At 38.8% G+C, this 15,665-nt stretch overlaps 1 protein-coding gene across 1 annotated transcript in view; it reads left to right on the forward strand.

Annotated features, from left to right (window-relative positions):
- The first annotated feature begins 3,170 nt into the window (after positions 1–3,170).
- Positions 3,171–15,665, forward strand: part of Ppp1r8 (protein phosphatase 1 regulatory subunit 8) — a 60,653-nt gene continuing 48,158 nt past the window's right edge. The window contains exons 1-2 of the mRNA XM_003471276.5: positions 3,171–3,419; positions 15,108–15,177. Coding sequence (XP_003471324.2) covers positions 3,302–3,419; positions 15,108–15,177 — 188 coding nt within the window. The 5' untranslated portion in view covers positions 3,171–3,301. The remainder of the gene's footprint in view (positions 3,420–15,107; positions 15,178–15,665) is intronic.

Raw genomic sequence — 15,665 nt, forward strand, 5'->3', positions numbered from 1 at the left:
AGGATCAGTGGATGCAGAAACAACTCCAAATGCTTTCAGCTACCTTATTTTATTTTATTTTATTTTTGTCTTTTTCCTTTTTTATCAGTACCGGGGATCAAACTCATGACTGCCTGCTTGCAAGGCAGGCGCTTATGCCGCTGAGCTAAATCTCCAGCCCCCTAGCTACCTTATTTTTGACAAATGGCCAAACACCTTCACTAGAAGAAAGCCTTTTTCTTTTTTTTTGTCTTTTTCATTTTTATCCGTACCGGGGATCGAACTCATGACCGCCTGCTTGCAAGGCAGGTGCTTATGCCGCTGAGCTAAATCCCCAGCCCCAAGAAAGCCTTTTTCATAAATGGCTTGCCACATACCAAAAATTAAAACTGGACCTATACCTCTCACCATGAATTAAACTAAAATCAAAATGGATCAAAGACTTAAATATTAAAACAAAAACAATATCTGCTGGAAGATAGTAATAGGTAGAACTCTTGGAGACACAGGCATAGGCAGACTTTATGAACAAAACCCTGATGCACAGGAAATATCACAAAGAATCAAATGAGATCTGAGCTTATTAAAAAGTTTTTGCGTAGCAAAAGAAACTACCAACAAATTGAAGAGACAACTCACAGAGTGGGAAAAAAATTTTGCTAGCTGTCCCTCAGACAAAGGACCAATATCTATTTTTTGGTTGTTGGGTTTTTTCTTTAATATTAGTAGTAGTAGCAGCAGCAGCAGCGTCAGAACTAATATCGAGAATATACAAAGAACTAAAAAAACCACATCTCCCATTTTGTGTGTGTGTGTGTGTGTGTGTGTGTGTGTGTGTGTGGAACCGGAGATCAAACTCATGACCTCACATTTGCTAGGCAGGCACTTTATGCCGCTGAGCTAAATCCCCAGCTCCTATTTTTTTTTCCCCTAGTTATTTTTTTTACACTTCCAAATTTAAAGACCCATTTCAAAAAATTTGCATCTAAATGAACAGACACTTCTGAGATGAAGAAGTAGAAATGGCAAGTAAATAGAAGAAAAATGTTCAACTTCACTGGTCATTTGAGAAATGCAAATTAAAACAATGCTGAGATCCCATCTTACCCCAGAAAGAATAGCTATTATCAAGAAATCAATCAGGGCTGGGGATATAGCTCAGCAGCATAAGCACTTGCCTGGCAAACATAAGGTCCTGATTTGGATTCTCAGTATCAAAAAAAGAAAGAAATCAATCAATCAATAATAAATGCTGGTGGTGCTGTAGGGAAAAAAGAATGCTTCTCCACTGCTGGTGGGAGCATAGACTGGAAATTAGTGTGGAGATTCCTCAAGAAAGCTAAAACTAGAGATTCCACTCAACCCAGCTATTCCCCTTCTTGATATCTTCCTGAAAGAATTTAAAACATCAGACCACAGCAATATATGTGCACCCATTTTTATAGCTGCACAGTTTGTAATCGCTAGATCTCAGAAAGAGCCCAAATACCCATCAACAAGTGAATGGATAAAGAATATGTGGAGGGTGTTTTGTTTTTACAATGGAGTACTACTCCGTCACAAAGAAGGATAAACGAGCCATTTCTAGATAAATGAATGGGATGAGAGTAGAAGGGAGAGGAGGAGCATTTAAAAAAAGAAAAATCAAGATAAATCACATACAGGTACAAATTTTCTATGATGTTATTATGTACATCTAAAAAGTACCAATAAAATAAACTGCATTATTTGCTACAAAACTATGAATCTTAAGAACTAGTAGGGTTAAAAAAAAAAAAAAAAAGAACTAGTAGGGTTAAAAAAAAAAAAAGAACTAGTAGGGTTTTAATAACTAAAAAAAAGAACCCCAAATGTCCCTTCCTATAGAGAAAAAAAAGATCTTGTAAATGCACCCCAATGAAAAACAGAGAGAGCTGCACTTGAAAAAGCTCTGAGGTTGAACACAGGCTCCTTCACCTGTGTTATTTTTGAGGGGGTGTGCTCCTCCCACACAGGCAAATTGCTTCCTCTTTGCATTTCTCAGAGACTTCACAAGCAGAATGGAGTGAGGCAGGTAGAGAACAGAGGAAACTGCCAGTTCTCCCTCACTGCTCACCATCCAACTCTTCCCAAAGCCAAATCCCATCCCGTGTCTTTCATTTCACCATTGGCTCACAAAATGCAATCTTCTATGGAAATGTTGCGCTCTGACACTGCAAATTACTTACCACAATGATTTTTAAATGTTAAGACCCTAGTACTCCAATAAATCTTGGTTTGGGAAATAGATGTGCAGGTTGTTGGGAGGAATTTACACAGAGAATAAATGTGGGAATATAGGAATGAGTTTTAGGGAAATAGCGATAACAGTCAGTTTAGTGTTTGGCTTTTAAGGTCAAACTTCCAGAAAGCGATTAATCTCTCTGGTCTTAATTTTTCCACCTGTAAAAGGGAAAATGTTTAGTTTGCCGAGTTTCTTTAGGTCAACTTTTTAAAAAATCGACAGTCTATTATCTTTTTTTTATTTTTTTTATTTTTTTGAGACAGGGTCGCGCTATGCGGTTCAGGCTGGCTTTGGGCTCACTTTGTAGTCCAGGTTGGTCTCGAATTTGCAATGATCTTCTGCCTGATCTGGGATTACAGGAGTGCGTCACCACGCCCGAGTCTATTATCTATTTTACAGATAAAAATATTAATAAGGGCATCATTCCTTGTTATGGAAGGGCTTATGAATAAGTGAGTTGCTGTAAGGACTCACCACAACCCATGGTCAACAGGTCTAATTATTAATTTACTGTTTAGAAGAGGGATGGCGGGAGAAATAAACGTGATCTGCAAAGCCATAGGGGATGGAAGCAAAGTGAAGAATTTCAGGTTATTGTTCGGTTACGGATCTGAGCTTCACGGTTATTTAATTCCCCCATATTTGGGCCTGAATTCTAAGAATAGAACAGAATAAGATGTAAGGGCTGAGATCATCTAGTACAATTTTATGCAAATCGAAAATTTTTGCCTCCTGTCACAGTGTGCCGGCGAAAAACACCTCCACCCAGGCTCATCCAATCAGAGACCTCAACTATAGGACGTCACCGCCCCGCCCCGCATCCCCAAGGTCGGAGAAGTCCTGTCTCCAAGCTACCACCAATTCCAGCGGCGTCTGCGCACTGTGGAGTGGGGCGGGGCGGACGCGTGCGTGCTGCGTGTGGGCGGGGCCACTGCGCACGCAGCCTCAGCCCCTTTCCCCGCCCTTTCTCTTCCCGGTTTGTGTCAGCCTGTGAGTCCAGTCTACGGGCTGCTTCCGGTGGGAGAGGCGAGTAGGGCGAGCCAGTCTCACCTCCTCATCATGTCCTACGGACCCTTAGACATGTACCGGAACCCGGGGCCTTCGGGGCCCCAGCTCCGGGACTTCAACAGCATCATCCAGACCTGCAGCGGCAACATCCAGCGGATCAGCCAAGCCAGTGAGCCCGGGAGCCACCTGGGGGCGGGGGCGTCCTGAGGGTCGGCCCGGGTGAGGTTGCCTGGCGCGGCTGCGGCCAAAGCCACACCTGAGGCTGTCTCGAGCTTCCATTCTGGGGGCGGCGCCCGTCATCCCCGCGTCTGGCAGGCCCGGTTCCCCCCAGAGTCCCGAGCCCCAGATTTAGCTCCAGTTTCCTTTCTTGAGTTCTGTCCTCACAATATTGGAGCAGAACTGACAGTCCCAGGGTGCGTGTGTGTTTTCGTCTTCTGACAGCCTGAGGGTGAGGGTGTGTGTGTATCTTCGAGGACAGCGAGTGCTTGACTTGGCCTAATGGTCAGTTGAGTTCTTCCTGTCATCCGCCTCCACCCACTTCGCTTTCCTCTTTGGCCAGTGTGGATCGGGGGTTGTTTACTGATTTAGGGTTTGGGTTTGCATTCTGCTTAGCCACTGGTTCCTTAGAAATCAGCAACTTTCAATTAAGGGAAGTAGAAAATGCATCTTTTGGGGAGGACTTAAAACACACTTCTTCCTGTAATGAATTTGCAGGTTACACACAATGACCGGGATTTGGCTTGTTTTAATAAAGATAACTTCTCAGAAGGCATTTTAATTTACATTATTTTATCTTTATAGGAAAGAGTATGTTTACATTTTTGGCTTTCAAATAGATGAGGCTTTTATTTTCCTTTCCTGTTGAGCCACACTTTTGAACAAGTCTGATACACAGGAACAGCTCAGGGACTTAGCCAAAGCAACATAGCAAGTAAGAGATGGTGGAGTTGGTGGTGGAATTCAGAATGTCATTGCATATCTGAAAACTCCTTGCTCACCATTAGGGCCTGGGTGAGACTGTAGCCGACTCAAATACAGACTGTTTCTTGTGTTTGAAAATCATTTCAGAGCCTTATATACAGGAGGTAATTCCCTAGTAACTTTCTTGGAAAGAATGGTGGTCCTCATCCTTGTTGCTTGTTGTTGTGTTTCTGTTAGCGTGGCTGAATGTACTCTGCTAATAGGTGGAACTAGTTGGTCTGAATTACAATTATATCCTATGTTTGAGAGAACAATCCATTACTTGTTTTTTAAATTGAAATGTGTATTGTAGAATTTGAGAGGTTGAAAAGTTTATGATGGGAAGGGGCCAAGAATGGATAATTTGCAAGTGGAAAAAAGAATATGTGGCCTGATAAATGGAGAAACTTAAAAAAATTACTGGGCCAGGGATTTAGCTCAGCAGCATAAGCACCTGCCTGGCAAGCCTGAGGTCAGGAGTTTGATCCTCCGGACAAAAAAAAAAAAAAAAGCCTGGTGGTTACAAAGTATAGTATTTTGTGTTCCAATTTTCTTCTGTGAGGCAGCTGTTGTACAGGTTAGATCAGAAAATTCTGGCTCAAGGTTCTTTTTTTTTTTTTTTTTGGTACTGGTGATCAAACTCACGACTTCATGCCACCAAACTAAATCCCTAGCCCAAGGCTGAAATTTTCTTGTTGAGGCCAAATTTAATTTTAATGTCTTTTTGTATGTATTCCGTATTTACTTGAGTATCAGGCTATGTAGTATGTATAGAAACTAGAAGTATAAATAACAGTATGTAGATATTTGGGGAGAAAGACCATTTTCAGTTTGTAGGGATCAGGGAAGGCATTACGATGTGTGAATTGGGTCTGGAAATATGATGAAAGGAGTTTAAGCCTTTGAAGGTAAAGAAAAGAGTGTTCCAATAGTAAATAAGATGAACAGACATGGTAGAAAAGCATAGGGCATATATAGGAAAAGAATAATTTAGCTGAGATGGTAAACTCTAGAAAATAATGGAAAATAATGTTGAAAAGGTAAGTTGGAGCCCAAACATAAAGGACATTATGTGCTAACAGAGAGACTTGGATTTAATTTCTTAGGAATGTGTAAATTGAATTGGAAGGGAAAGAGACTGGAATCAGAGAACATCAGTTAGGGACTAGGAAAATGAAAAAGATTCAGTAGGAGAGTTTTCCTTGGTGATGGAATTGCTAAGATTTAACTGTTGATTGGCTGTTGCACTCAAGGGGATTATTGAAATCAACCATTAATAATATCAATAGCTACTATTTAAATACTAGGTAGCATAGTATTTCATTTAATTTTTTAAATTATTTATGTATTCATTCATGTGTTCATTTTTGTGGCGGCGCTAGGGATGGAATCCAGAATCTTTGAAGTGTGCTACATCCTTACTTCTTTTTTGAGGGGTGGGGGCAGGATCTTGCTAAGTTTCCCAGGCCAGTCTCAAACTTGTGATCCTTCTCCCTCAGCCTCCTAAGAGTGTGGGATTATAGGTGTGTGCTGCCATGCCTGACTATGATTTTTAATTAATATTATAGATCTGTAACTGTTAACATTTTAAGTATACAAATGACTCTCGGGAAGACACTTTGTCTCTAGAAAACACTCTGAAGTTGTGGTACTTTCTTTTCTTCCAATGTTTCCATCTCTCCTGCTAGATTGTTACCTCCTTTGAGGCAAGGGATGTTAGTTATTCATCACTGTATTTCTTGTTATCTCAGTTCCAAGCATATGCTACAATTCACTATGCAACAAATACTTTTTGAGAGTCTTCTGTGTGCTGAGGATAGAGCAGTGAACTGCTCTGATAGCACATGCACTTGTGTCTGTATAGATGCACATCTATATATATATGAACATACAAATAATATCAGTAATGCTATGAAGGAAAGGAAAGTAGTATAAGTGTATGGAGAGTGCAGGGAGAAGGGGTAGGTGTGCTATTTTAAGTAAGTTGGTCAGGGAAGGTCCCTCTGAGAGGTTGACATTTGAGTGAGTAGACACTGAATGAAGTGGGAGAAGGAGCTGTGTGAGGGGTGGAGAAAGGCATTCTAGGCTTTTTTTTTTTTTTTTTTTTTTTTTTGAGAGATGAAGAAGAAAAAGAAGATGATTTTGATTGAAGAATCACTAACAAGGAGGCTAGTTTGGTCGGATTACAGGTTAAGAGGAGTGAAGTAGGGAAAAAGATCAGAGAAGTAGCCAGGAATCAGGCTCAATAATTGTATTTAATTGATTTGAATGAATGAAGCTTTTCTATCATTTTAGAATGCCATGTTGCCCTTATACCATATGTTGCCGTACATAGCCTATGATCCTAAGCAGTGAGTTGAAATTCTTCCCTTCGGATTACTTTTACTTGTTGAGGAATTGAGAATAGGATGGCATTGGGCCTACACAGTGATGGGGCTAGTGGCCAAACCATTCTGAGACACATCCGTTAGACCCAAGCACACTCTCAAAATGGAATCTTGCAGACAGGTATCTGTCTTGCAGCCTTGCATGCACTTATACCAGTTGAAAATTTTGAGGGAATAGCTTTCTGTCTTTTTCCCCTGATCTGCTCAACCACCAACATGGGTTTGAAATTGCTAAGCACATTTCAAACCTGAGATAGGGTAGCCTATGGGTCATTATGGGTACAGCTAGGGCTAGCTGCTTAGTACAAACAATTGTTAAGAATGTGTTTGCAGTATAGAGGAAGAATATTTGGTTCTGCTTATTGTGGATTGAGGAGTCTGGGCAGGTGTTGCTCATGAATATATAGAAAAAGAATAGCTTAGATGTTAACTCTGAAGCAGCATTTCTGTTCTTTAAGTGACTAACCTATTGATGTATTTCGTTTACCAAAAAAATAACAATTGAACTTCTTTTCTTGAGACGGGGTCTTCCTGAGTTGCCCAGGCTGGGCTTGAATTTGTGATCCTCTTGCCTTAGCCTCCTAGTATACTGATACTACTGGCATGAGCCACCACTCTCAGCTACAGATTCTTTAAGTTGGGTTTAAATCCTGCTCCTTATAACTAAGCCTGCCTTTGTTTTAAAAGATAAAATGAAGTCAGAAAGATAATGAGTGGACTTCAGGGTCAGCCTAACTGTGAATGAGCACTCCATCCCCCACTGTTAATGTTGAGCAGATTTTATCCTCTTTACCTGTTATCCCATAGGTAAAATGAACGGAGTTGTTGCTGCATATGGTAGTGCACAACTATATTCCCAGCATCGGGGAGGCTGGGGCAGGAGGATCACTGCAAGTTTGAGGCCGACCTGGACTACATAGAGGGTGCAAGACCAGCTTGGGCTACATAGCAGGACCCTTCTCAAAAAAAAAAAATGGAGTTGTTACAAGGGAGTATTTGCAACTACCTAGTACAGTGCCTGGCACATGGTAAATGCTCAGTGAGGAGTGATATTATTTATTGTGTCCCCCACTGCACTGTAGTTCAGTCATTTGGTGGCAGCCATACAGTCATATCGCCTGGGTTTGGATTCTCCCTCTGCCTTTTACTAAATTTGTAAACATTTGCCTTTACTTCTCTATTAGTTTTCTCATCTAAAATAGAGTTAATAATAATAATACCTACTTTATAGGGTTGTGAAGACTGAGATAATTTATATAAATTGCTTAAAACAGTCCCTGCTGTATAGTAAATATGTATATATACTAAGTGTATATTTATATATGTATATGTAGTAAATATGTATATATAGCAAGTATAGTAAGTGTGTATATATATGTGTATATATAGTAAATATGTATATATAGTAAGTATAGTAAGTGTGTATATATATATATGTGTGTATATATATGTATATATAGTAAATGTGTATATATAGTAAGAAATATTAGCTATCATTTTATTTTAATTTGTAAGCATTTGTTCCTCCTATGTTAGCATCTGCTTACATTTTGTGCTCTTAGTTAATGCTTTTTGACCTTGCCACTCCAAGTAGAGCAGTCACTGTTAGTTTTGTGGTGATAGACACTCCCATTATACAGTTCTCCCTAGCTACAGTGCCTGGCACAGTGGTGGATACCTTGGCATTCAGTGTGTACTTAATTGATTTTATCACTGCTGAGTACATTCTCCTTGGTCCTGAGTTTGATAATAATAACAGCATCCTTAATTCAGTGCTTTTATGTGCCAGACAGTATTCTAAACTTAACCTGATATTATGTCATTTCATCTTTTCAGCAACCATATGAAGATTTTTCTATTATTCCCATTTCTTAGGTAAAGAACCATGTACAGGGGAGCATTACCTTTTGCTCAAGATCACTCATTTAGGGAGTGGTGGAACCAAGAATCAAATTTAGGTAGTCTTAACTCAGAGACTGCTCCTAAATACTTCCTGTGCTGTCACTCGTATGGGAGATAGAAAAGTACACCTTTAATGTTTGTCATTATTGTCAGTTTAGTTCAGAGTTTTACTATGGTATTACGGTGACTATTTTTAAAAATTCAGGTAATTTTCATTATTGTGTTATTCTACAGAAACAATGTAAACCAAATTTTCAGTGTAGAACACAGAGATGACTTCATTGTCAGAACAAAAAATATAGGCTATTATTGTCTCGTTTTATAAATTTTTTTCATTAAAATTTTTTTTCATTTTCTCATTTATTGTAATTATGGTGGGGATGTCTTTTGATTCTGCAGAGATGTAGTGCTAATAAAAAAATGGTTAGTTCTGTTTTTAGGTTTAGTGTAAGTAATATTTTTAAAAAACATTTTTGGGGGCTGGGGATTTAGCTCAGCGGCATAAGTGCCTGCCTTGCAAGCAGGCAATCGTGAGTTCAATCCCCAGTACCGATAAAAAGGAAAAAGACAAAAAAAAATTTTTTTTCATTGAATTTTTTTAATATGCCAAATCAGGCGCTATCAAATAAAGAGAAAAAAATCTCTACCTGTGAAAGTAATTGCTTTCAATATGATTAGGCTTTGATTTGGATTGTTTCATTTGGCAACTCAGATTCTGCTGATATCTGCTAAAAAGCACAAAGGAGCGTTCAACTTAGAATGGTTCCTGGTGTTGATGTTAGCTATAATCTACAATACATTGATTTGCTTCTTTTAAAAGTTTTAGCTAGGATCTGCTTTTCAAAATGATAGGTCAGTGATGGGAGAAATTGAGGCTTATTTTTAAAAATAACAAAATTGCCTACACAGAACTGAAGGACATGTATTTCCATTTGGCTTAGTCATCTGATTTCCAAGAGTATGTAGCATTGCACAGGAGATACCCGATTATTTTCATCCAAAATGTTCTAACATATCAATTTAACTTAAACTTTCATTTAACTAGAATGGTTGGAGTTTTCTGATTAATCAAGTTAATGAGAATAACCATTGTAGATTCTATTTATTTATTTATTTATTTAATGTACCCAAGATCGAACTCATGACCTAGCATTTACCAGGCAGGTGCTTATGCCACTGAGCTAAATCCCCAGCCCGATTCTATTTATTTTGATAAAAATATTTACAGAAAATATCACTTTACTTTTTGACCTTTTAAGTACACTCAGGTGAAAATAAGTATATGTGCAAATCTTTTGTTTTGTGCTTAAAGTTTATCGAAGGATATGGTTTTTAGATATGAAATATATGGGTCATTGAGTCGCTGTTCCATAACCATCCCTGGTGGTGGTGGTTATGGAAGGCAGTATAGAAAAAGTTCTTTGGGTTTTTGTAAACTAAGACACAATTGTCCTTGTGATTTGAGTTTAGGGTATCTGATACCTGAATCTTGCTGGAAACTTCTAGGGGAAAAATAAATTTTGGGGTGGTGGTGGTACTGATGATTATTAAACCCAAGGGTTTCCAACTGTGCTATATCCCCAGCCCTTTTTTATTTTATTTTACTTTACTTTGTTTTATTTTATTTATATTTTGAGAGTCTTGCTAAATCACTAAGGTGTCTCTTGTGATCCTTCTGTCTTAGCCTCTCAGAATGCCTGATAGGATTATAGGCTTGTACCACCACAGCCAGCTGGAAAATATCTTATTCCAGAATGCAGTAAGAGTTAATGAAGGCTTAATTAATTATGGTGTCTAGCTAGCAAATGATCTCATAAAGTCTCCCAGCCCTGTATCCCCCAAATCTCCAATTCCAGAAAAATCAGGTCTTCTTAACAAAGGTAATCAGAAAAGTCTAGTTGAAAAGAAGTTGTAGGGCCAGGCAAATAACTCAGTGACACAGCACCTGCCTGGCAAGCACAAGTCCTGAGTTCAGTTCCCATTGCCGAAAAGAAAGAAAGAAAGAAACAAACAAACAAACAAAAGGCGTCTGAGAAACATAGGAAACAGCTGATATTTGAGGTTTTCTATACTTTATAAAATTCCCATTCTTCCTAGAGTATTTAATATTTTGATAGGTAATTAATAACTTTTAGAGTTTGGAAGAGGTCTATTTTTTTTTTTTTTTTTTTGGTACTGGGGATTGAACCATGACCTCACACTTGGCAGGCAAGCACTTACATCACTAAGCTAAATCCCCAGCCCGAAAGAGGTCTCTTTCCACCACTTTTGTTTAACTGGGCTTACCTTTCTGTATCATCATATATTCAACCAACTATTCAACTGTTTTTTTGGAGGGGCCTGAGGGGTAGAGCCCAATCTGCTGTCTAGTACGTGTAGTCAGACCAGTCCCATCTGTACCTTGAAGTTCTGATGTTAAAGTCACAGGTGGAGCCTCTCCAAGCCATCTTTTGAGCTGTAAGAAACTGCACAACATCATTCCAGGACTATTTTATAATTACTGAATTTTAGAATTAATCAGTGTGGGCGTGCTTAGGGTTCATTTAGTTCTCACCTAGTTGTAAAGATTTAAATGAGAGAAAATAAAAATCCCACACAAATAATAAGTACTCAGTAAATGTTACCCTGAATATAATCTACAGTTGGTAAAAAAGAAACCAGGTGAAATGAAATGACTTGCCCAGTGCCATTCACTAGTTAATGGTTAGGTCTTGCTTAGACTTCAGATCTCATTCTTCCTAACTTACTTTAATTCACATTTCTCCCTTAAAGCAGACGATTGTAATGTCAAAAGGAGGAGGCTGACTCAGTGGACCAGTGATTATTTATGTACCCGCAGGGTGCCTGGCACTCTGCTGACTCTAGAATAGAGGAGGTGGGAGGGCCTTAGGGGAAGGAACAGGTAGCCAGTAGGTGGAGTGGGGCAGAATGGAACACTGGGAGGTCCAGGCCTACCCTGTGTGACTATTTTATTTCCTTTAGGGGTCAGCCCTTTGAGACAACATAATGTGACATAAAGAGTGTAGTTATTGGAATTATCCCAGGGTTTGAATTTTCATTATTATGACACTCTGCTCAAGCCCATCCATGGCTGGCCATTTAATTAAAACTCAAGTACTTATAACTGTTTAAACGCCCTGTATATTGCCAGACGTGCTGGTGCACGCCTACAATCCCAGTGCTTGGGAGGCTGAGACAGGAGGATTGCTGGGAGTTGGAGGCCAACCTAGGATACATTGTGAGTTCAAGGCCAGCCTGGACTGCACAGTGAAACCTTGTCTCAATAAATAAATAAATGAATGAATGAATGAATGAATGTATGTATGTATGTATGTATGTTTGCCACCATCGCCCAGCTACTGGATCTTTCAATTCCTTTAGACTTTGATGGTGACATCTTCTCAGAGAGGTTTCTCCGAACACCCTACATAAACTTTGCCTACCTCTTCATTCCAGCCCTCACCTGAGTTTATTTTTCTTTATACCACTTATCTCCACTCGATAGATGTTTATTGTGTGTCTCAGAAAATGTAAGCTTCTTGAGAACAAGTGTCTTGCAGGGCATAGAACAGTATAGAGCAAGTACTCCACTGTGAATCAATGAGTGAGTAAATGAATGAGTTCTGTAACTTATGTGCCTCATTGTACCTATGACATTGAATCATCAAGATATGGATGCTTACTTAAAGCATTGTTGGTGTAAAATAAAATATTTATCAAATGCCCAGCTCTGGGTCATAGTAAATGCTCAGCATGCTAATACCTACCCTTGTTCATAAGTTATTTTTTATGACTGTCTAGTTGATAGCTTTAGTGATAGGCTGGCTCATTTAACTTATAGATAAAGACATCCCCCATGTTAGTGATGAACAAAAATGGCTACTTAGATCTTAAAGCCGTATTAGCAGAACACAGTAATTATAGTGTTTGCCTTTTCCTATAGAACTGTTAAGTTATAAGTAAACCCTACTTGATAGAATAGGTATACTTTAGGGAAGTTTTGTGAAAAGGCAAATATTTAATTGAGTAAATACTGTATTTCCACTGCAGAATTGGAGTTCCTAGTTTTGCAGGAAAAAGGTCAAAATAAGATGAAGTCATAATCTAAAGTGTTATAAACCTGTGTATCTGGGTTTTTTAGTTTAGTTTTGTTTTGTCTAGCCAAAAGACAGTCTTCTTTGTGAGTACCTTTCCTATATTTTTCTGGATTAATGTCGAAGTTTCACTTGTGAAATACCAGAGTGCTAAATGGCTGGCTTTGTGGACAATGAGGAAATTGATGTATCCTGCATAATTTGAGAACATTATAAGGACAGTATACATATAGTGTTTCTAAATCCAATAAAAAAGAATGCACACTTATAAGAATTTTGAAGCTTAAAATTAATTATTTCAGATATACTTTATGGTAATGGTACTCTTTAACAGAATGTTGTGGTCACAGTCATAATCTTATCCTTAATTTGGTCACCAATTTTTTTTTTTTTTAAACAAAAGCCAGGCATTGTGGCGTATTCCTATAATCCCAGCACTTGGGAGGCTGAGGCAGGCAGGAGGATCGTTGCAAGTTTGAGACCAGCCTGGGCTACAAAGTGAGCTCAAGGCCTGCCTGACTTCACAGTGAGACCCTGTTTCAAAAACACATACACCAAAACAAAAACAAAAAACCCCAAACAAAACAAAAAAGAAAACTAAATTTTATTCAGTACCAGTTACTTAAGAGTAACAATGACATGCTAGTAGCCTCCAAGTCTGAGAAGTCTTGTCAGATAAAAACCTAATTCATTGCTGAATGACTACTATAGCCCTTACCAGTATGTACAAGTTATTTTTCCTCAATCATTGCATCATGAATGCTGCAAACAAAAACTTTCAGAGTAAAAAATATGTAGGTTTATGCCAGGTGCGGTGGTATATATCTGAAATCTCAGCATTTGAAAGGCTGAGACAGGATGATCACTGCAAGTTCAAGGCTGGCCTCGGCTAAAGGCCATCCTTAATTACATGGTGACACCCTGTCTCAAAAAACAAAGCAACTTTAAGAGATAACAACACTACTGTCATAAAGTTCTGTTAAAACTTGAAGATAAGAATGTTACCTGGGCAGAGTACTCTTATTAGTGTGTTTTGTACTTTAGCTACTGGTAATAAAAGACAATGGCTGCTCTTAAAAGCAAGCAGGCAAAGAAGAAGAAGTGTAATCAGAGTGTAATCAGTATAGAGTGCTTGCTTAGCACAGGCAAAACCCTTGGTTCAGTCCTAACTCTGGAAAACAAACAAAAAAAGTGCAAGAAACCATACAACTAACTTCTAACTTCTGTGAATTGTATGCTAATGCCTCCCTTTGTTCATAACTTACCTTCCACTAAAAAGAAAATGGAAAGCAAGCTGCCAAAGAAATCATGTACTCTGTTCTCTATTGCAGTAATGAGTGAAGGATATGATGATCAGATTCCCAGGCAGACTGGTATTAGAGTGTTTCTTCCTATTGAAAGTTGGTCAGTGCCTCTGAACTTCTGCTTTCTTGTTCCAGTCCATGTGTTTAAATGTCCAGGATTCAACCATTATTGGTCCTAGTCTTAGCAAAATAATCTAGGAAAAGGTAGAGGGTGGAACAAAACCACATATTTGATTATTTCACAGCGTAGACAGCATAGCATGGTTGAAAGACTCCATGGGAATCTGATATATTTGGGATTGAATTTTTGCCCTGCTTCTTTTTTTTTTTTTTTTTTACACTTTTTTTTTTCCTTTTTCTTTTTATCGGTACCAAGGATTGAACTCATGACCGCCTGCTTGCAAGGCAGGTGCTTATGGCCGCTGAGCTAAATCCCCAGCCCCTACCCTGCTTCTTATAGAAATACTTACTCTCACTATATTTCTTTATGTCAAAAATTACGATTCATGTTTGGACCCAGAGCTTTTGTAGTGAGATGCACCCCCAGCCTTTTTTGAATTTTTTATTTTAATAGGGTCTCACTAAGCCTCTAAGTTGCTGGATTTTAGCTTGTGATCCTCCTGCTTCAGCCTCCTAGAGTGTTGTAGTTACAGGCATGTAGCACCACGTCCAGTATTGGTAACTTATTTATTAATAATAAATGTACGGGGGCTGGGGATTTAGCTCAGCCGCATAAGCACCTGCCTTGCAAGCAGGCAGTCGTGAGTTCGATCCCCGGTACTGATTAAAAAAAAAAAAAAAAAAAAGTTAAAAAAAAAAATGTACGTTGCCTTTTCAAAAATATTTGCTGTAGAAAAATTAGTATATGTTAGTGGATTTAAATTTTTTGTTGTTGTGAATTGATGTTTGGTATCTATACTCTTCCAAAGGTAATGACTTTTTCTTTCTTTTTTTATGTTAGGTATTAGGGATCAAATTCAGAACCGAAGTCATTCCAAGCTAAATTCTATTAGTAACAGTTACTCTGTAGCTGAAACTTACAGTTTTTGGAGGAATGCCTAAGCCAAGGTTTTGATCATAGCATGGTTTTGGTTAGTTGTATGTACTTATTCAGGATGTGGACAGACCAGTGGTTTGAGAAGTAGGGGCTTATGATGAATGTATTTACCTTTTAAATAAATCTTTCTCTCCCTCCCCCTCACCTTCCCAGCTGCTCAGATAAAGAATTTGATGAGCCAACTAGGAACGAAGCAGGACTCAAGCAAGCTACAAGAGAATCTGTGAGTTTTCAACCAGTGCTAGATTTTGTGGGGCCCATGGAGGGTGCTCAAGTGTCCTCTCTGCCCTCTGTGGCAGCCCTGGTTTCAGTCTTTGGAGCCAGAAAAAAAGCAATGGATCGTGAGGAAACAGCTGGATCCTGAAGGGAGCAACAAGTATATGCATGGATTCAGGTTTCCACTGCCTCTTGATGGTCTGACTGCTTATTTCTTTCCTTGGTTACTTTAGCAGAACAGTTTAAAGAGGTAGAAAAGGAAACTTACAGCTCTTCACCTATTCTGCTCACAGTTCATATTGTTGGCATGGGACTGCTGCTGATCTAGTTTATAGCTGGATTTCCAGCTCTATATAAAACTAGAAAATCTGCTCAGAATGACTCAAGGGCAGCCTGAGGGATAGAATAGTGTACTAGTAGTGGAACTCCTGATTCTTTTTATTTTTTTATGGTACCGGGTATTGAACTCACAATCTCATGCTTGCCAGGCAGGTG

The sequence above is a fragment of the Cavia porcellus genome, unplaced genomic scaffold (genome assembly GCF_034190915.1).
Source record: "Cavia porcellus strain 051 isolate PalLab524CR breed Dunkin Hartley unplaced genomic scaffold, mCavPor4.1 scaffold_25, whole genome shotgun sequence".
NCBI lineage: Eukaryota > Metazoa > Chordata > Mammalia > Rodentia > Caviidae > Cavia > Cavia porcellus.